Below are 20,985 nucleotides of genomic sequence, written 5' to 3'. Positions count from 1 at the left end.
TATATTCACGAACAAAATTTTTGTTTCAAACAAAAAAACTGCTTTTAAATTTTGCAGAATCAATGACGACTAATTTCACCTTAACCAAATTGCTAAGACAATCAAATGAGTATTTAAATCCAATTTATAGAAGACACCTAGCCTCTAGGAGGCCGTTTTGAAATTTTTGTCAGCTTTTTTGATTTCGGACCACTCTGCGCTGTGCAATTTATTGGTACATTCTACCCCTCTTTTGTGTTTTAAAGTTCTTGGCAATTTATGTGAAAAATATGCGTAGTCAATACTGTTTTTGTGATGTATAATGGATAGTACTCCAAAAAATTGACAGCCCTGCATGAAGGAGAATATAAAATGCATTCAGCGCATACATTTTTACCCCTAATGGTATTCTTTTATCTGTCAGCCCATGGACATGACTACTGAGCGGCTGACAGTGTTTATCTTTCTCAGTTTTCTATTCTTCAAAACAATTCATTCATTGTAGTGCTGAATGATTGCTCGACTAACGTGTTTGTCAATTTTCTTGCTCTTGTCTGATATTTTAAATCTCAAAGTTTAGTTTTTAAAAAGCTTTTTAAAATGAACCAAAGCCTGGCTGACGAAAATTGATTAAATTTCGGAGCAATGTTTACGTTTATTGTGATTTAGTTTGCCGTTGTCGAAATGATTCACATTTGATTTCATTCACTATTATCGAGAATGGATGAATGTAGAGAACAACACGAACACGAACGCAAGTGTTTGCACAAATTGAATATGAGATTTCTAAGCACTGATCATGGAATATGATAGTCTTTTAATTAGATAGGGTGTATTTATTTTTTGAAATTTGCATACTGGCTGGTGCTAAATGTTTATGACAAAATCATAATTTTTTACTTGTGGAATACTGTGAAATAAATTGGCTTACGCATACGTTTCATCGTCGAGCAAGTTACATCCCTTGCGTTTCGTCAGTACCTGGTCGTATAGTTGAGATAATCCGGATTTTGGCCACTGTTTATTGTTTGAGGCTTCGATTGGGTTATCTGCTTGCTCGGTAACACTTGTTGCCTTACCGGAGAAGGTTTCGCCGCACAGCACAGCGGTCAGCAACCACGATTGACGATCAAGGGTTGCACTCCGACGCTTGGATTATACTTTACGGGCAGTCATCTGGGACGAAACAAAAAGATTTGAACGGAAACTGCGGGTTTCCTCGCATAGGAATTGTGAGCAATAATTCTGCAAAAGATATGGACAGAAGGCCTTGCTTATACCACCAGGATTCTTATATGAGAATCCAACAGTTGAATCCTCGGGGTACATAGGTACATTCGGCAAAGGAATCGCCTTCATTATAAATCAAGAATCCTTTGGATTGTAAAAGCAGAAATCTTAGGTGTGTTAGTATGGGGTGTGTTTTTCCTTGTAATCCTCAATCCCTTGTGCCAATGTACCTTTACACATCTGTTTACCAGGTACTTGTTTACAAACAAAACCCCGATAGCGGCGATGCCCAAGTAACAAAGTTCATTTTAAGATGCACTTGAAGAGGTTTCCAGCATTTTCTTCTTAAAACCGATCATAAATCTTATAATTCTACAAAATTGCGATAAAACAGTCATAAAACCCTTATAAAACTAGGGAGGCCCACACTAAAGAAGGTTCTCAAGAATAATTCCAAAGGTCCTTTTAAAACTTGTAATTTTTATCGATACCTATTTATAGTGACTTTCAAGAGTCGCTTGAAACTAAAAGAAAACCGCCACAAGTGTTGCTGATTTTATGGTTGTCTTCTCAAAGAACGCTTGCAAGACAACATACACTTTTTGCAGCATTAAAGTTTTTAATTGACTGATAGCTATAAGAAAAAAAAGCATTCACAGATATTACTTTTCCAAAATGGATATAAATGAAAATTGAAAATAAAAATGGTAACAAAAGCAGCTGCTTTGTTATTCATAAATAAAAAAAAATTCATGCCACGCTCAGTTTGTCGATGTTTTGTGACATGAAAGTTATAAAATTTTAACGCGGCGCTTATTTTTGCTAGATTATTGAAAAATATAATTAATAAAAAAAATTCAATAGTTTCATCAAAAAGTTGATAGCTACCAAATTTTTAACAAATTGCGGCGAAAAGCCTTTTATATGTTCAAACATTTATTTAAAAAGATAAGATCACTTATGGTATTGCAAAACACTATATTTATAAACGCCCATATGCAATTGGCTACAATTTCAAAAGCAGTCAAAACAGTCCTGTTCGCCATTTTTTCAATGGTTTTATCTAAATCAACCAGAAAGCGATTCTTAGACTAACATTTCTTGCACAAGACAAAGAAAACTTTTCCAAGAGGGCAAAAAGTTCATCTATACTTATTGCATTCTTGAAGAAGACAAGCTGCGCTTGCCTAAGAATTGTTAAAATTACTTAAGGGAACCAAGCTTTTCGCAACCATTCTAGTATAAACAAAGAAAACGTCAACGACGTGTCGATGTGCTGATGTGCTGGAGATTCATATACTTCCCCTTAGCGCGATAATTTCAAAGTATAGCAGACATGTTGATTGTCAATATAAATTGATTTTCAAAATTAAAAGAGGACTGCACGACAGTACCATGCGGAAAATTTATTCTACAGAATTTTTTATACACTTTGATGATAACGATCGCTTTTACAAAATACGCTTTAATTGCTTCGATCCCTTCAATCATTTTCCAAACAAAGATACTAACTAGTGATATAGAGGTCACAACTCTAAAGGAAACCCGCACCGTCTCCGGCAAAACACAATCGAACCAAATTTATCTAATTACGTACAAATCTACCACTGATAAATCATCACCGGCACCGTCATTCCCCAGCTCTGCTGCCCTCGTCATTCATTTTGTGACTCCGCTGATTGTTTATATGAAAGAGTTTTCAAAATATTGGGCCGATTTTTGCTTAATTTCCGTTTGAAAGATCCATATTTCTTCAATTTTCTCCTGGTTCAGCCATCCGTTTTGACAGATCAGTTGTTTACGCTACAATGTTCTTTCTTAAGAGTATGATTTCTCTTTCAAGAATACACGGTTTTAAGAGAGTTTTATGGCAGTATTGTTGAGATAAACCAATCTTGCAGAAGAATGTCATAAATTTTTGTCAAATCTATTGCTAAACTTTAAGGAGCGTCGTTTTTAAGCATAAATCAAGTATCCCTTAAAATTGCTTATAAGGTGAATTACACTTATTGATAATACAGTTTTATGCGTGTTTCTTCAAGTCTCTTTCAGTCATACTTCAGAAATATTAATCAAATAAGATAAAATTCACTTGGGGAAAAACATTATAAAATCTGATACACTTAGCAATGCTTTGATAAAACTACTATAAGAAATGAATAAGACCAATTGGCTTTTGGATTGTTACTTGGGTGGTCGGATATGCAAGCACTTGACAGTGTTTAGTTTGTAGCAAAAAAGCAAAGTTTTAGGTTTAAACGCAATCTAAGACTTAACCCTTTTGGTCGACAAACTTCGTAGCCGTAGCTTCTCAGGTGCTTAGCAGATTTCCCTACTCGTAAAAAAAGACTTCGCAGCCGGCTGCTAGAGTACAGGGCAATTTTAGGGCTAGTGCAATGGTCCTACTGACTCTATCAAGAAAGCACCCTCTTGCCGAGATATAAACATACGACGACTGGCTTGTTAGACCAGCATCGTACCTCGAAGCAAACAGGATGGTTACCACCGTATAATGCAGCTAAAATAAAATTACCCAGCTTTACGGTAACGGAACATGTGATCCAGTGAATTTCATACGTTCACTAACCAGTAGTGCTGTATGCATAAATACGTTTGGTACGCGTCGTGCGTCGGTAAAACCGCAGCGGGACTACCCATACTTAAATTGTTCCATTTTCGACGCACCTTCTAAGTGGTAGTGGCTGCCCCGTGGCACGGTCAACGTGTTTTTCCGACCACCCGTTGCGATATCGAAAGCCTACCTTCCCTTTCCCCCCTTCGAAAGGAGTGTAGCACCACCACCGCTGATACTACTAAGCACTTGAACACGACTCACTTATTCGTGTAATTCAGAAGCTCACCAGGCCATAACCATCACCGTACCGTAGAGGAGATGGAGAAGTGTAATAGAAAACAGCCGCGTACAATCTTCCACGATGGAGCAATAAAGAAAAAAAGCTGCGAATAATTTATGATACTATTCTGTTAATGCCATTAGATAACACCATATGTTTGAGGAGTATCGATGCAGAAAAATATATACTGCTCATACTTTATGAGCCGGTTTTTTATTTTGGTAGATATTAAAATAAAGTCTCATAATATTCTCAAGACACTGTTTCGCAAATTATTTTGCATCTCAACTGCCAACATAATTGGCGATACATTATAATCAATATAACTCAGTATAAATGCACCCTCCACACCCGAAAGGTATCTAATCCTACCATGAATTGCCTGAGAAATCTCGATTTGGTCTTGGTTGACAACTTCGCTCGAATGCGCACACACAGCTACGACAAAAGAAATTTATCGACTCTACCACGGGTAGTAGTAACCTGTAGTAGCGAGCAAAATAAGGATCGAAGTACGATAGTGTAATTTTCCTTCTCCGTTTTCACGTGCTTGCCTCGCATTTGGCTCCCGCTAAAGTTTCACATTGCCACAGCAAATCCGACCGGCCTCGACCGACAAAACTGTATTGAGCCGCCATTCCGTAAAATTCTGTCTTTATCGAGATTTTCTCAAACTTTGTAGTTGTACCATTCCCGAAACCAACAGTGACCAACCACCGACCGGTCGACCGACGGTATGCCAGGATGCCTCCAATGCAGACTTCGGCGGCAATGACTTTCCGGTTTTTTTTCTCTCTCTCATCTTTTGCGGCGATTCTACCAGCCGGCCTGCCGATCCGAACTGGATTACAGCGCGAAAGAACTGTCGAGCGTGTTAAGCGGGATACTTAAGCTTTCCGCCGCTGCCCCGAGCGTCTGTCCTTTTGGTACCAACACCGCACATACTGGATAATTGGGCGTTAAGACAATTGGAATTCCTTTATAAATAACCGCGCGCGCGTTTAAGATAAATCATCAGCCGATTATTAGTTTATTTTATTCCCGGTCATTAATTTTGCGCCTTTCGACACTTGCCGGACGAGGGCGTGCGAAAGAGCTTTCTGCTGCCGCTGCTGTTGCTGGTCCGAAGAGTCCGCACATGAATTGGTCGCTACAACCGTCGGGGTTCTTCATATGGTACGGCGGTCATCGCGGGAAACCAGCCACACTGCTGCAGTGGTGGGGATTGTCAGTTGTCAATAGATTGGATATGAATGGAACAAAATTCCAGGTGCGCCAGGTGGTAACGAGGCTCAAACGTTAAATTTATGGATCCATTCTCAGGCCCAACGGACAGTTTGTGAACACTTTATTATAACGTTTGAAAAAATTCCTAGCTGTTGCAGTTTTGGAAATTCTGAAATGTGAAAGTTTCAATTGTTTGACTCTAAATAAAACATAAATACAGCATTTGCGAAGTTAAACTTCTAATAACCCGCTAATGTGTTCAACATTTCTTTTCATTAATTCTGTTTTTAAATTAATATTATTATGTGTAAAGTATTTACACATCTTCCGCTAGATCTATATCTCAAATCACAAACAGACTGTCACATGAGCACATTCGAGACGGCAGTTAAAACTTGACAGCTGTTAGTCTCGACTTTACTATCGAAACAGCTGACACAGTATAGGGCTTCATTTGCGGTGCACATAGATTAAGTGATTATTAATGCGTCGATCACCAATCAATCCATCCACCGGGCAACTGTAGCAGCCAAAGTAATCAAAATTTCTAATGAGAAATAACTACACCGTAAGCGATAACATCTCTGTGCACGCTACCGGAATAATCGCTTCAATGATGATGGCCCACATTCAAGTTCCGCCATCTATTGATACGTCAACGTTTGAAATCTTTTTCACGATCGTCCCCGAACGCGCGCACATGTTGGCCGTTCATTGAGGATTAATTCCTCGTAATTTATTAGCATTAAAACTGGTCTTACGTACGTACGTAAACCCACCTGCATGCGGTGCATTACCCACTCTGAACTCTGGTGACCAAAGTCAACGTCGGTGATTCTGATTGCAGCCACTGAATGATGCACAATGCACGCGATGAAGGTTGTCCATGTGATGTCTCGACGCGCGGTAATCAAAGGGATAAAAAAGTTAAGGAACAGGTTCGTTACTTTTCCATCGAAATCGCACGCACTCTCAGAGGAAGTGTCTCCAGTGTTCCAGCAAAATACGATACACGTAGCGTTCACTCCCGGTTTCTGCGCCGCAGTGCGTACAAATCCATTCAGAAAACACTTCTCGGAACCGTATTACCAGCATTGCAGCAGTTGCAGCACGTTAGACGTGATCCAATGTCCACGTTGGAAAATCAGACTTGGCTCGCTGGCGGGATACAGTATTCAACGCCACATGGGGGCTTTTCTTGCACCAACGGGTCTGCTCGGTGTTTGCAGGCTCTAAAACAAATTGTCAGCAGCTTATTAAATTAATAAAAATTATAAAGCTGCGACATGATGTGATGATTACTGTTAGTGTGGGTTTTCGTGTCTTTTTTGCTTGTGTCTGGCTGCTATGAAAACAGCTCCGCAGGTGACTACCATTTGCAGTTAATGCACAGGTGGAAAAACAAACAATTGCCGGGTTTAATTGTGAGCCATAAATCATATAAGGTATCGGACTAGGATTGGTTTCCTTCTGTGAAATGCACTGCACTGCAGAGCGGTATATTTGATAAACAATTTTAATTTATGAGAATCACATTAAACCAAATGCAGTTCTACCATCGTAGCCATCGAGCGCAAGGAATTAGAAATGAGGCAAAACTGGACGGAAATGTTCTCTCCGGCAGTTATGCTACCGGCAATTGATTCTTAGCTAACTTCGTCATAAGTAAAAATAAAAAAAACTTTTTATTTAGATTTTATTTTTAAAGTGAATTATAAGTTCTAATTTTCTGATATGAGCATCAGAAAAATCGAAAAAAAAGTTCTTACAATTTTACACAAAATTATACCTTATTTTGGCGAAATATGGAACAAAATTTCACATGAATATCAATTCAGTTAAAAAAAAGTAGAAACAACTCAAGTCAATTTTGGAAAGAAAGCTTCAAGCAGGTTTTAATGGAGGCGCGTGGTTTTTATATTAATCATAATTTTGTTAACGTTTTTTAAATAGATGATTTGAAATATTTTATGAGTAATTCTCGTTGAAACGGAGCCAATACTTTTTTTTTTTTTTTTTTTTTTTTTTTTTTTTTTATCAAAATTTTTATTTGCAAGTTGTTTTATAAATAAAATATTTACACAAAGGTTTTATATGGCAATTTCAAAGTTAAACTTCAATTCTCCTATATCTATTCTATCATTGCAGTTATCAATGAAGGCTATATAAACAATCAAAATCTTGAAAATCTTTGTTCTTGTAGATACTGATATTCCATCCAGTGTTGGCCGCAGCAGATCCTCACAATTGAAGGAACATTGACCACCAGTTAGTGAGCTTAGTTTTCGTTTGAGTGTAATAAACGCATTCCGTACTCTTGGGCAGAGGAAGTATTTGTGCTGAATGGTTTCAATGGCCGTGCTCTCACAGTGAGTGCATTGGTCTCCATCTGTGCGTCCCATAATATTCATTAGCCGTCGATGTGGGACTTTTTGGTTCACCCACATGTAGAGTGCACTGCGTTGCGAAGGCGTAAGCTTCCGAGAAGCTATATTTCTCCATATTCGGGGCCAGTAGGTTCCTGGGTTTGCTATTTCCACTTTTGGTCTATCGGTGGTTTCCAGGAAGAAGCGATGGATAAGAACAGCGGTAGGGTTTTGGCGGATTTGAAAGGGAAGGTTTGAATAATTATTTAGGATTTGCTTGAGACAGGGAAGGTCGCTGATTAAGTTCAGGCGAGTGGGATTTTCTTGGGCAATGTAAGAACTATAGTAGGGAAGAGATCCAATCTCACGTAGATGGCGATTTATAAGTAGCGCTTTGCACTTCATCGCCGGGATATGCAGTTTAAGGCCTCCATCTTCTCTGTTGCGAGCTAACTGATGCATCGGAACAGTCGCGCAAGCACCTCGGAAAAGATAAGTCCTCATGGTAGCAGTTAGTTTTGCAACGTGTGCTGCCGTTGGTTGTAAGTTTGCTGCTATATACCACATCTTGGAGGACAGGAAAGTATTGAGTAGTGTAACTTTTTGATACAGTGATAAGCAGCGTAAAGAGTGTAGCCACACCAGTCGGGAAAAATTGGTCACAAGTGCATCCCAGTTTAGCTTTACCATCACTCGCACCGAGTTGGCAAACATCAATACTGACACGAGGTCTTCAAATATTGTATTGAACTTTTGTACATAATTAGTTGAAAGTGGTTAAAAAATTAGAATTACACTGTTATTACCTCGAAACAGTGGAGCCCACGTTCGCTAAGGGGCCCGACAATTTTAAAATAAGTTGAATTTTTAGCAAACCTTGAGATCCATTTCATGTGATATCTCCTAAATTTGCAACGAAACAACTAATAAATGGCATGGTTCAGTAAAGGAGAAGAACAAGACTTTCAAATGGAGTAAAATTTCTTTATGGTCATCTTGGATTTGGTCGCCATATTGGATTTCATAAAAAAATCGCCGTTTTCGCCTAGAGCCCCCCAGATGTTAGATTCACTAACAGAAAAATAGCGATGTGCCGGGGGATCGGTTTAGAAGACATATCCCACTTCACAGACAGACAGACATAACACTCTCTCCCCCATTCTTCGCATGCTTTAACACTCATTTCAAATTTATTGTCGGTTGGAAATGACTCCATATTCGTTAAAGTAGCGCTTTTTAACGAAAGGATGGGAATTACCCATAAAAAACTTGCTTGTACGAGGGCTAATCCTGTTATAAGTTAATATTACGGAATTTCGTTCATAGATGGATTCAGGGAGAATGTATGTACAATAATTTTTGTTGGTTTTTCTTCGAAGAGTTATGCCTGTTTGTCTGCGCTTAAAGGTTCTACCAGCGGGGTGGTGTGGCTGTCAAACCACATACATTGTCCATGTCCCACTCATTGGTTTTGGTACTTTTGGTTCTGGTGCCTACTTAAAGGTTTATTCGTTTTAAGACTACACTCAATCCTCGCTAATATGAAAAACACCTCGTTCAGATCAGGCGAATTCATTTTTAATCTGAATATTTGGTAACTCTATTCATGTTTACATACGTGTAAGGTGCGCACCCTATGAACTTGATGTTTTGATTTGACAAAAACAAACGTTTTGAAAACATGTCGAATATGCGCGAATTCTTAACATCCAGATTGTAGAAGAGGAAATTGGTTCGACAGTTTCAACTAAAATGGCTTATTTAGAGTGCTGGAGAGAGATAAGTTGTATATGAGCTATATTGTCGAAGTTACTGAGCAAGAGGAAATGTATTAAGATTTTTTGCTTTTTTTTCAATTTGCCCGGTCCACTTAACCGTCAACTGAGTATGACGCTTGATCAGTTTTTAATGTGAACGCATTCATACCAACGGGGTTCAGATTAAAAATGTTCAGATTGAAGAAGGTCATTCCAGCGGGGGTTCACGGTACAGAAGCTAATTAGAAAGCAGTTGAACACAGCCTTTAAGCTATAAGTTAACTAATATTAGCTGTTATTTTCGGTATACTGGCTGGTTCCAAGTTGTCGCCGTTCATGGATGTTTAGTCCGCAAAATTTTGACAATTTCACACCCCTGGGTTACACAAGAAAAAAATTACACCACGGAAGAAACACTGTAGAAAATTACTCATTAGGTATTTTCTATTGAAAATTTGAGTAGAAGTAGTCTAGAGTGTATTGTTTACACTCTTTTTTATCGCGGTCAGTTTTTCGAACATTGGAAAAGCAGCAAAAGCAACGTCGCGAATTTATTTTGCGCAAGCACCTGGAAAACCCTCAACTCTCTCATCATGAATGATGAAACTTACGTCAAGGCGAACTTCCGGCAGCTTCAGGGGCCACTGTACTTCACCGCCCAGCACAAGTTTGATGATCCAGAGGAAGTTGGATGCAGAAACTTTCAAAGTTTGCCAAGAAATACATGATTTGGTCAAGAAATAAATCTGTGACAAACGGAGTGTGCCGTTCGTAACTACCGGGACTGTAAACGGGCAGATATACCTCAAGAAGTGTCTACAAAAGCGTCTGCTGCCTCTTTTGAACCAACTCGAGGGCCCTACGATCTTCTGACCGGATCTACCTTCGTGCCAATATTTAAAGGATGCATTGGAGTGGTACGAAGCCAGCGGAGTCACTTTCGTACCCAAGGGCATGGACGCCTCCAACGCACCGGAACTAAGGCCCATCGAAAAATACTAGGCTATTATGAAGCAGGCACTACGGAAGCATTCCAAGGAGGTAAAGTCTGAGGAAGACATAAGCATAAGCATAGGATACCGCCCGTGTGCTGCTACTCCGTTATTGACCAGGACTGATGAAAATTGCAAAATGATGGCTGGAAAAAGCATACTTGAGACAGCACGCTATTTTTCATTGTGCAACCTTATCAGGTCCCAGCATGCTGATCAATACCGACGCCGGCCACGTCCGAATGCGGGTCCTGGTGGGATGGAAAGGAATGTTAGTCCAATACTTGTTGCTACTAAAGACCAGGGAATCTTCTGCATCTTCACAAGTATTTCGGGAAAGGAATTGCTGTTAGTAGATGGGCGGAGCTAGATGGATGATGTAAGTATGTAAGCATCAGTCATATGAGACTAACCTGGATATTCGAAAATTTTCTTGTAAAGTCAGTAACTACGAAAATTAAGATATAAAAAATACCTTTTTAACAAATTTAATACAATACCAATGGTGCTTATATACAATCATAATTTAATTTATATCGAAAAATACTATACTAGGTGAAGTCTGAAGAAGACATGAAGAAAAAGTGCATTTCCGTACAGATGAAGCTGCAGCTAGGTTATACAAAACTTTTTGAGTGGAATTAAGCGTAAGGTGCGAGCATACGGTTATGGTACTGAAGCTGAATGAAACAAATATGCCAAAAGCTTATTAATGGGTTATCTTTTGTTGTCTGAAAGTTTGAAAAGGATCGGACAATTAGGTAATTTTCTACAGCGTTTCTTCCGTGGTGCAATTTGATGTGGGACACCCTTTATTCATCAGTTGGCCGTAACTTCGTGATGTTGGCCATATTATATTTCCTCGGAACCATAATAACGCAATTATCGTTGTGCCACTGTTTAGTCACGTTTGAATAGTGGCAGCTTGTTTAATTGGCGTAAAAAAGTAACCAAACTCATGGTACTCCAAAAACGCGCAAACTGTTCAATTACTTTTCAGTCTATAGGGTAAGGAACGAGTTAAGCAGTGTTACCTATTTTAATCAGTTGAACATAAATGATCCGAAAATGCACTTTTTTATTCATATTTTCAAAATCTTTTGATAGGATCATCTTCACAAATCACTTATCCATACATTTGATTCACACAAACACAATTTACTGGGTTTCCGACAAGAAATATGATGAATTAAAAATTGTTGTCCAAAAACGTACATTTTTCAGCTGCTCTTCAGCAATCGCCACCTCGCTACTAACGAATTCATCAAATTTTCAGCACTGATTACAACCACTCTGAAAGTCAAGCACTCAATTGTCACATACCATATTATTCAGTCTCTTTTTTTTCTATTATCTAAGGCTTTGTCACTAGCCAAAAGTTTTATTATTTTCTAACAAAACTGAAAACAAATTCTGAATTGACGGAACCTGTTCCCCACTAGCAGCAGCTGCAGCACAACTGATGAACTATCGTGTTGCCAAGACACTGTTTCGGTTCTGGAAATAAGAATTTTAAGTTTGAAATTAACTGAAACCTCCTATGACGAAAACGTGGTTCAATACTTTCAAGAGAAATGTATGTTCATAATTAATTTTTCTTTAATAAAAACAACACAAAAGACAGCTTTTTCAATAATTTTCGAAGATTTTCTCAGTGATTTAATAAAGCAACGATGTGTTTCAATGTTATTTGCTTTGACAACACTGTTCAGTCGGATCGTTTGTACTGCTATATGTTTACCTCTTTTGTTCTCCCACCATCCTTATGAACAGCGAGTGTGACGTCAAACTCGCAGTTTCCCATAAGAACACCAGAGAATAAAAGAGACGACGAATACCGTTTGCCGAACGGTGCGGTGAGTGTATGCCCCGATAAACAATTTAGACAGATGGCATTTTACGCATCTATGCCGATTCGCTATGCCGATTACGCATCAGATGCCGATTAGTAGGTCGCGGATAGGAACGCGAACTTACTGAATAGGGGGAAAAGTTCGAGGGATTTTTTAACGGGACGTAAAAAAATTCAGATTTCAGGATTGCTTAAAATAGTACCTTGCGGGTGAAAATGGGTTCGGTGTGTTCAAAATTAGTTCCGCCGCTCCAACTTTTAAAGCGAAAAATCAAAAGTTTAGCTCAACAATAGTGTCTTCCAATGGTAACAGCTTGAAGAACCAAAGATAGCAAGAAGATTGGTATGCTGATATCCCCCACTTAGTCAACCCATCGCTTGTAATAAGGTAAAACAATCAGTGACCCGCTTAGACTGCTTAAAACTAGTTCTTTACCCTAGATGCAGATTGCTTGCAAAATGTGGAGCTTTTCCGGCAACCTCGACGTTTTTTATTTTATATGCTTCAGGTGTACTCTATCGATTAAACAAATGGGGCCCTGTAGCCATCGAGTCTGCCTTGATAAGCTAATGGTCGTGAATGCTAATGTTAGTAAAATCCATTCCATTTGATGTACCGTGATTTTAGCATGGGTTTATTCACAGGCCCCTCCATATCATTTCTGCAGCTACCAACAGTGAAACCTAAAGGGTAAAACACGGAAATTTAAGCACGGATAATAAGCAGTTCGCTCACTTTATAACAATACTGCAAAAAGAACGAAGTGCGGAATACAGGACGAAGGTGGAATGAGTTGACCACCATCCTGAGGAGCGCCAGAAGGAGGACGGAACTCGCGAGGAGTTAGAACAGCTATTCCGGACTCATGAGACACGCACGTTCTATGAGAAGGTGAACCAATCTCGTAAAGGATATATACCGAAGCCTTATATGTATAGGGACGAAGAGGGAAACTTAGTCACAAACGAGCGCGAGGTAATCGACAGGCGGACACAGTTTTTCGATGAGCATCTAAACAGCGATACAACAGAAGGAGAAGCAACGGTAGTTAACCTAAAAGTGCCTGCAAATGATACCAGCGCGTCGACTTCCGATCTCGAAGAGATCCGGCAAGAAATCGGTCATCTGAAGAACAACACAGCCGCCGGAAATGACCGACTCCCGACAGAACTCTACAAATACAGCAAAGAACCGTTAGCAATGACAGTTCACTGGATAATTTCAAGAATTTGGGTGGAAAAGAGGAGGAGCGGATGGAACGTGTGGTTTATCCCATCTACAGAAAGGGTGATCGCCTAGATTGTTTTAATTACCGCGGTATTACGCTGATCAACGCTGCCAACAAGGTGCTCTCCCAGATTTTGTTACGTCGTCTATCCCCAATAGCAAGCGTATTCGTAGGGTAGTACCAGGTGGGTTTTATGGGGGTCCGTGCTACTACTGAATTTACACTTTCTGACAAATCCTCCAGAAATGTCAGGAATACAACGTGCCCACTTTTCCAACGGCAAATCTTAGTTGGTTTCTGTACACCCTTGTTGCTAGATTTTTATTGAAAACCATAAAACGTGAAGCCAAAAGGTGAAGCCATACTCAAGCATGGCTAATAAGCAATTCGCAAAATCAATAGCGATATTACAAAAAAAATAAAGTGCGGAATATAGAAAAAACACCAGAATGATATCACAATAGATCAACATACTGGTCGCAGTGGTGATAATAATACAGCAGTCTCCCGAATTAGGCGGTGGGTGGTGCTGAACGCCTAGGGCGATTTTTTAGTTGCATATTAAGTAATAAAGCTGATTTTTGGTACATTGTTAGTATCAGGTATAACCTAGTCAACTGTCAAAAATCTACTTTATTTGTTAATGGGGAGCTGAGATATCACAATAGGCGTACAGCACAACCCATCACCTGATTCAAGGGATTCCTGTATACAGTTCTTTTTTGTTTCCTTTGGTTCGTAGCTTCGTGAAGCATCGAAATCGTTTTGCATCCGCACGATATATGTTGCATCCACCTGAAGTGCATCCTTTAGTTTTGATGCCAAATTTGGTTACCAATATTGGTCACCCATATTGGTTCTATCTCCCAAATTACATTTCTATTTCCACTAAGCTCATTCTTATCTAAACTGCAAAAAGGATATATCCTTGACTGTTGTACAATTATCAGTTATAAATGCATTATAATACTAGAAGAGAATATATTATTGACTTGGGAGGTGCGGGGTCGTGCGGTTTTCAGTTCCTAACCTCACAAATGTAGTTTTAGGCAACCATTAAACCACGCTACTTTATTCTCAAGTATTATATGATTTAAACTAATATTTTTGGCAAACTTATCTATTTTCAGAGAGTGAAATAAGGCGCTATATCCTTGGCCAATTGCAGCCTGGCTTCTGGTCTAAATGCCATTAGTTCATCCCTGAAGATCCGGAGTATTACTTAACCTTTATTAGCAAAGATACTCCCAACGTCTGCAAATAAATCATAATCAATGTATATTGGAAGCGTTTGGTACGGGAGGTCCACGCTTACTTCCTTCCCCTTGATTTCAAGGAGTTTAATGGAATTAAGTATTTTTTCTGGTTCCACTTGATTCGTTGAAATTCTCTGTGCGGTACATGCTGCGCAGTTGGCCTGGTCGTTGACAAGAAAAATGATTGATTCAAGTAATCGTCATTTTCCAGGATGCCTTCAAAAATTGGCTGCGTTAGTGTGAAATTAGAGATTAGATTAGATTATTGTGAGAACTTGTCCACACAACTGAGGGTTGTATCAAACCCTCTCCAAAGAATTTGCTCCTTCTATGATAAAGTGCTACGCAGTTTTCGTTTCGCATTCGTTATAGAATACCTTATTGGGACAATTCCATTAGTCAACTAGTGGAAATCACTCATGTTAATAGTGATACGACACCTTGACGTGGCTTACAGTAAATAGGGGCCCGCCACAATAGATCAAATTACTGGTCGCAGTGGCGAATGTACCCAACAGAGAGAAAAAATACGTGAATAATACCCGAATCGAGCCTCCCAGTTGACCTCTAGATACGACGCTGGTCTAACAAGCCAGTCGTCGTATATTCGAATCTCAACTGGGAGAGGATTTTAGCCTGGCTTCATTTCCGGTTTTGTGCTCAGTAGATGCTCATTTCACTACAGCGCCTCAGCGAAACGGAACTCGAAAAAGTAGTGTAAAGGGCAATTGTAGAGTTAATTATTAGCTACAATATTGTTGAAGAAAGTAAAGCTTTATCTTTTGTATTTACGGCGGTATGGGGCTGCTACCCCGTTGGTATCGAAATGAGCAGCCCCATAACGCCGTAAATACAAAAGGTAAAACTGTACTTTCTTCAACAATATTCTAGATAATATTTAACTCTACAATTGCGCTTTACTCCATTTCTTCGAATTCTGTTTCATTGAGCCGCAGTAGTCAAATGAGCATCTACTGAGCAAAAAACCGAAAATGAAGCCTAATTGTAGCACTAACCCCGTAATAATCCTGTTCTCTAACAGCTGACTGCGAAGTCTGTCAAATAAAAACAGAAGATCAAGTTTCGAAAACGGAATGTAATATCTGGGCTTTACTTTACTTGAAGTTGTTTTTCTTTTTTTTTTCAAACAGATTTATTTCCAGAAGAGAACATCTTTTAGTTTTAAACTTACAGTAATAGAATGAAATGAAATTCAAAATAAAATTTATATGTAATTCAACAAGTTTTGATTGACCTTCATTTACAATATATTAGTACGAATGAATGTCTATCGCATATATATCACAAATCCAGGCATGGCTAAATAAATAAATATTTGCCCAATAAAATTATTCAAAAATTTTAGTTTGGGCGGTAATTTTTACCGCTGCCACTGGTTTAAAAACCTGTTCATTTAGTCCAGCTAATGTACGCTGTTACTATTGGATATCGAAAGATAAATTGTTTCCAAAATTCATACCGTGTTTCTATCAATTTTATCTTTAATACTCGTACATCATCAATTTTGCGTACGAACCCGCAGAACACAGCTGGCAAGTGGCCACATGCGGAGATCGGTATCCCATCTGGTAGCACAAATGTTCATTTTTTTCTCTCGGAACACAACTATCCGAAAACTATCCGGTAGCTCCGCTCGAGCCGAGTTCATCGCACCACCGATATGGAGCTGATTGGGATTCTTCGAATTGTACATTGAAATGCTCGCAGTGATTAATACATTGTTAACAGTTGGACGCTACGAGTATTGATTTTGATTGATACTGATACGAGTATGCTTTTGATTGGTATCGATCACTGACTAGCTCGCGAGTAGCATGCGGCTGAAATTCCAATAGATTCACTCTTTATATGGTCAGATTGTGATCTCCTAGTTTTTTTTATTTGGTTCAACAAAACTAAGATTTTCGGTTATAATTTATCTGATAACATCTACTAGTGAGCTCGGTATCAACCCAGGGTGATATATTGAAAACTTTTACCAGCCTAAAATATTGATCGCGTCCTGTCGTGACTCGTGGAAATACTGCTAGCCGAAAGCCCATGTCGGGAACAATCCAAAGTATGCGCAAAACTATTCCTACGATGGGGGATTTGACCCAAAAGGAGCTGCTACCTAGTCGAGCGGAAAATAAGTATTACATACCTGCGACCAGCACATGCATCTCTAGCCGAGCAAGTAACCGACGACCGTCAGTCAATGTCCCGTCGCGCGTCAAGTTAACCATCGACCCGTCGCGTCGTTGTCGCGTCGAAATGCATACCTGATAGAAGCCGGCGGCAGAGAGGCACTGTGCTACGAGCAGCAAGCGACAGCGTTGAATCAAGCATGTGTTGAGGAATGCAATTCATAAAATACTTGAGGAAGTTTTTGTACAAAGACATCGAATCATTTCCATGCAATATGCTATCACTATTTACTTCGCAAAGATTATCGTGTGAGGTGCGAATAGGTCGATAAAATTAGTTTTTGCCACTGAAGTTATTTTATTTAATTTCCAAGTTTTTGCCAACTAAAATTTTTCAGGATACAAAGCGAAATGTTAAAAAATTGTTTTCATTTTCTGTGACAAACTTGAGCTATTTGGCTGAAAATGTGCAAATTATTATTCCAATCATATACTACAAAGTACAATTTAAATATATTTAAATACGCATTTGTCTTCAATTGATGGGAGATCCTTTTTTATTTCAGTTCAACCAAGACCTCTATTCGTCATCGGGCGTCCCGCTGGCGGCATCATCCAGTACATCCGCCGGTTCTCATTCGCCCTGCAGCCCCCTACTTCCACCGTCGATATCCTCGAACGTAGTGGCGGCTGCGGCAGCCCAAACCTCGACACTCTCTGCCTCTACATCTAACACTACGATACCAACAATTCCTCTGGGCGCACTCCAGAGGCACCTTACCAAAGAGGAAGACATCAGCACGGCCCGAAGTGATACGGAAGGTAAGTTAACTGAGCCCGAAAAAAGGCAAGAGCCAGTCAACGGTTTCCAAAGTCAATTTTTATTATTTATTGTCATTTGTAACCCGATGATGGATACCGTTTGGAGGACAATTTATTTATCATGAGGTTTTTTTTATCGAAGTCCTCACTGTCGATGACTGTCTTTGAGTATGAAAACAAACCCGAAAACAGGTGGAAACCGATGTCACATCAGCATGCTCCTGCTGCTTATCGCACACATGACACTGTTCAGCGGTTATGTTTGCTTAACGCATTTTGAATTCGGCTTCCGAAAAGCGTAAAGCAAATTGAATAATAAAACCCTTTCATCGCTGCGCTCTGCGGTCATCCCGTATCAGCAGCAAACGCACGGAAGCTCATAAATGATTAAATTATTAACCCCTATCTCCGGAAGGGGGTCGATAAAACATCTGTAGGACTGTCCTGGCCACAGATAAATATGACGGTGAACATAATTTATTGGACACCATTAAAATGATTATGGTAACCTTGTAAACACGAGCTAAATTAATGAATGCATTTATGCATATGCATTTTTAGTAATGGGTAATGAAACTGTCAATTAAAGTTTTTAATTTTTAATAAGAAGCCGGTACGTAATTCACATATGAAACATTTTAATTCCTATCCTTATTCTTATTCCTATTCCTATTCCTATTTGTATTATTATTCTTATTCTTATTCTTATTCTTATTCTTATTCTTATTCTTATTCTTATTCTTATTCTTATTCTTATTCTTATTCTTATTCTTATTCTTATTCTTATTCTTATTCTTATTCTTATTCTTATTCCTATTCCTATTCCTATTCCTATTCCTATTCCTATTCCTATTCCTATTCCTATTCCTATTCCTATTCCTATTCCTATTCCTATTCCTATTCCTATTCCTATTCCTATTCCTATTCCTATTCCTATTCCTATTCTTATTCCTATTCGTATTCCTATTCCTTTTCTTATTCTTTTTCCTATTCCTATTCTTATTCCCATTTAATTACAACTTTGCAACCGATTCTGTCAGACTATCGCAGACTCCTATCTAAAGATAGTATCCAATTTGCACCGTTAGCGCTGATTGAATGTTACCAGACATAATTAATTCAATCAAATATGTGATACGAACTGCGCTCATTAATAGCGGATAATTAATTGGACTTTAGCAATAATTCCAACCTGATTGCTTGCCTCTATTCATCATCAGGTACCATCCCGGGAGCCCACAACGACAGCTCCTGCTCGTCGGGACCGGATTCGCCAAACAACCTGCACCAGGATGGAAGCGGGGCTGCCGGAGGAGCAGGCGGCGGCGGTGGTGGCAGTGGGGAAACATCCGGCGGTGGGGGCCGAGCGCAGTACTTATCCGCCACTTGCGTAGTGGTTACCCATTATTCTGGCGATGCGGCCAGTGTGGTGGACGAACACTTCTCTAGAGCATTAAATTTTAGCGATAAAAATAACAAAGGTAAGTGGGAAATAAACAGAACGTGTCAATAAAATTGAATATGTATTCCACTTCGGGAAGTGTCATTAATGATGGTACGAGCAAGAGTGCGTGTTGGTCCGCCCCCCGGTCGTTACAAAAGTTGACTCCCCTCGGTGCTTGAAAGGCGAGTGACAATATTGTGTTTAACCGTGGTAATTAGCTTTTATGCCTTCTTAACCCGAAAGACATAAAAATAAATCACAGAAAAAGGAAATACCCCTAGTGGTTTCGGTTGTTGTTCAAAGGGCTGAAATAATGCAACAGAATTAGGAACATCTGTTTATTCATATCAAAAACTTTTATGCTATGATTATTAAGAAACATAATGCAGCGGAAGTTTGCAAATTTACTCTTCAACTTTGGCAGTATTCTATTTTATCCCAAAATTTTCACCTTTCAGTGACTGCCGGGCACAATTTCCGTGCAACTAATTTGTATCCTAATAAATCATTCCCCGTGGCGGCTGTGTCGACATCATAAATATTAACAATAATAAAGTTTCCAAAACTTGTATCTCATCGGGATCATCGCTGGTTAGCCTTTCTTGGGGTTCGCTTCAAAATTCTGTCAACAAACACGGAAAGATACCGTTTCGGCACTCTGTTTTTGACTGTACGAACGAGAACACAAAACCAAACAAAGAATCCATGAAAATCGATAAACATAATTGACTTCACCCGTGTACGGCGGGAAAGACTGCTCAACGGGTTCAGCCGGATCGGATAAACAGGACGATCAATTACGGTGGGAGAAAAGTGAGTAATCGCTCAGCGATCAATTTATGAGCCCCGCCGAAGTGTAATAGCCCTTTCGGCCTTACGACCGAGGCGACCTTTTTTATGTTTTTACTATGTTTCCCTGTTTCCCCCGTGCGTCGTCGGCTGGAATCTTTACCGCTAATACATATTCATACTGCGGAGAGATGTTCGGTAGCACCTTGTTGAGGTATAAATAGGATTTTAAAAATAAAACCAAACTATAAAGATGTCAAATCAGCTAAAATATATGTACGCCTCCGAAACGCATGACCGGGTTGGAAGGAACCCGTCTGTTTACGTTAGTATGAAGAAGAACAATGTTTCACGGTAGCAGAAAACATTTTTCGTATTAATTTAATTGAGATAGATTTAATTAATGAAAATCACAAAAAAAAACAGCAGCATACTATTTAGAAATTTCAAAGTATGTTGCTTAACTTTTGAACCAGGCGCCAACATGACAATCCGCGTTTAAAATTAACTTCAAAGTGCTCCTTCCGAAAAATTCCTTTTTAGGAATACTCGGCCTAATATGTGCCGTCTAGCAAAGACTAATAAATTAATTAGCCGCTAACGAGCTCATCCATGTAAAAGAAGCAATTCCGTATTTCGTATTTTTCACTACACAAAAAAAAAAAAACGAAAAAAAATTGGCCTATCATTTGTGAGTACAAAACAAATGAATGCAAGAAAGAATTATTTCGTCTTCAAATGGTGCTGAATCATTCATCTGACAGACAGCAGCCAGACAGGGCAGATGCGGAAAAAATATTTATCTTGCTTTGTTCCTGGGAGGGAAAAACTCTCGGAGGATGCGAATTTCTCAGCTTGCACGAAATTAGGCGTTCGAAAATTTGTTAGCCCGAAGCAACACTTTCGTACCAACGAACGACACCACCAAATCATCATCGTGCGACAAAAAAAATGGTTAAGCTCGACGGCGGCGTCGCGCGTTATAGCCGCACAAACACTGCCAAAACACATGCTGCTCGTGATTTCCGTCGTAAATCATA

The 20,985-nt window shown here is 39.3% G+C and overlaps 1 protein-coding gene across 1 annotated transcript in view; it reads left to right on the top strand.

The window, feature by feature from the left end:
• Positions 1–20,985, top strand: part of LOC128741694 (protein vestigial) — an 82,191-nt gene that overhangs the window by 17,491 nt on the left and 43,715 nt on the right. The window contains exons 2-3 of the mRNA XM_053837661.1: positions 17,457–17,712; positions 18,933–19,193. Coding sequence (XP_053693636.1) covers positions 17,457–17,712; positions 18,933–19,193 — 517 coding nt within the window. The remainder of the gene's footprint in view (positions 1–17,456; positions 17,713–18,932; positions 19,194–20,985) is intronic.

This window comes from Sabethes cyaneus, chromosome 3 (genome assembly GCF_943734655.1).
Source record: "Sabethes cyaneus chromosome 3, idSabCyanKW18_F2, whole genome shotgun sequence".
Taxonomy (NCBI): Eukaryota; Metazoa; Arthropoda; class Insecta; order Diptera; family Culicidae; genus Sabethes; species Sabethes cyaneus.
The sequence above is the reverse complement of the archived record's forward strand: the minus strand, read 5'-3'. Positions and strand labels throughout refer to the sequence as shown.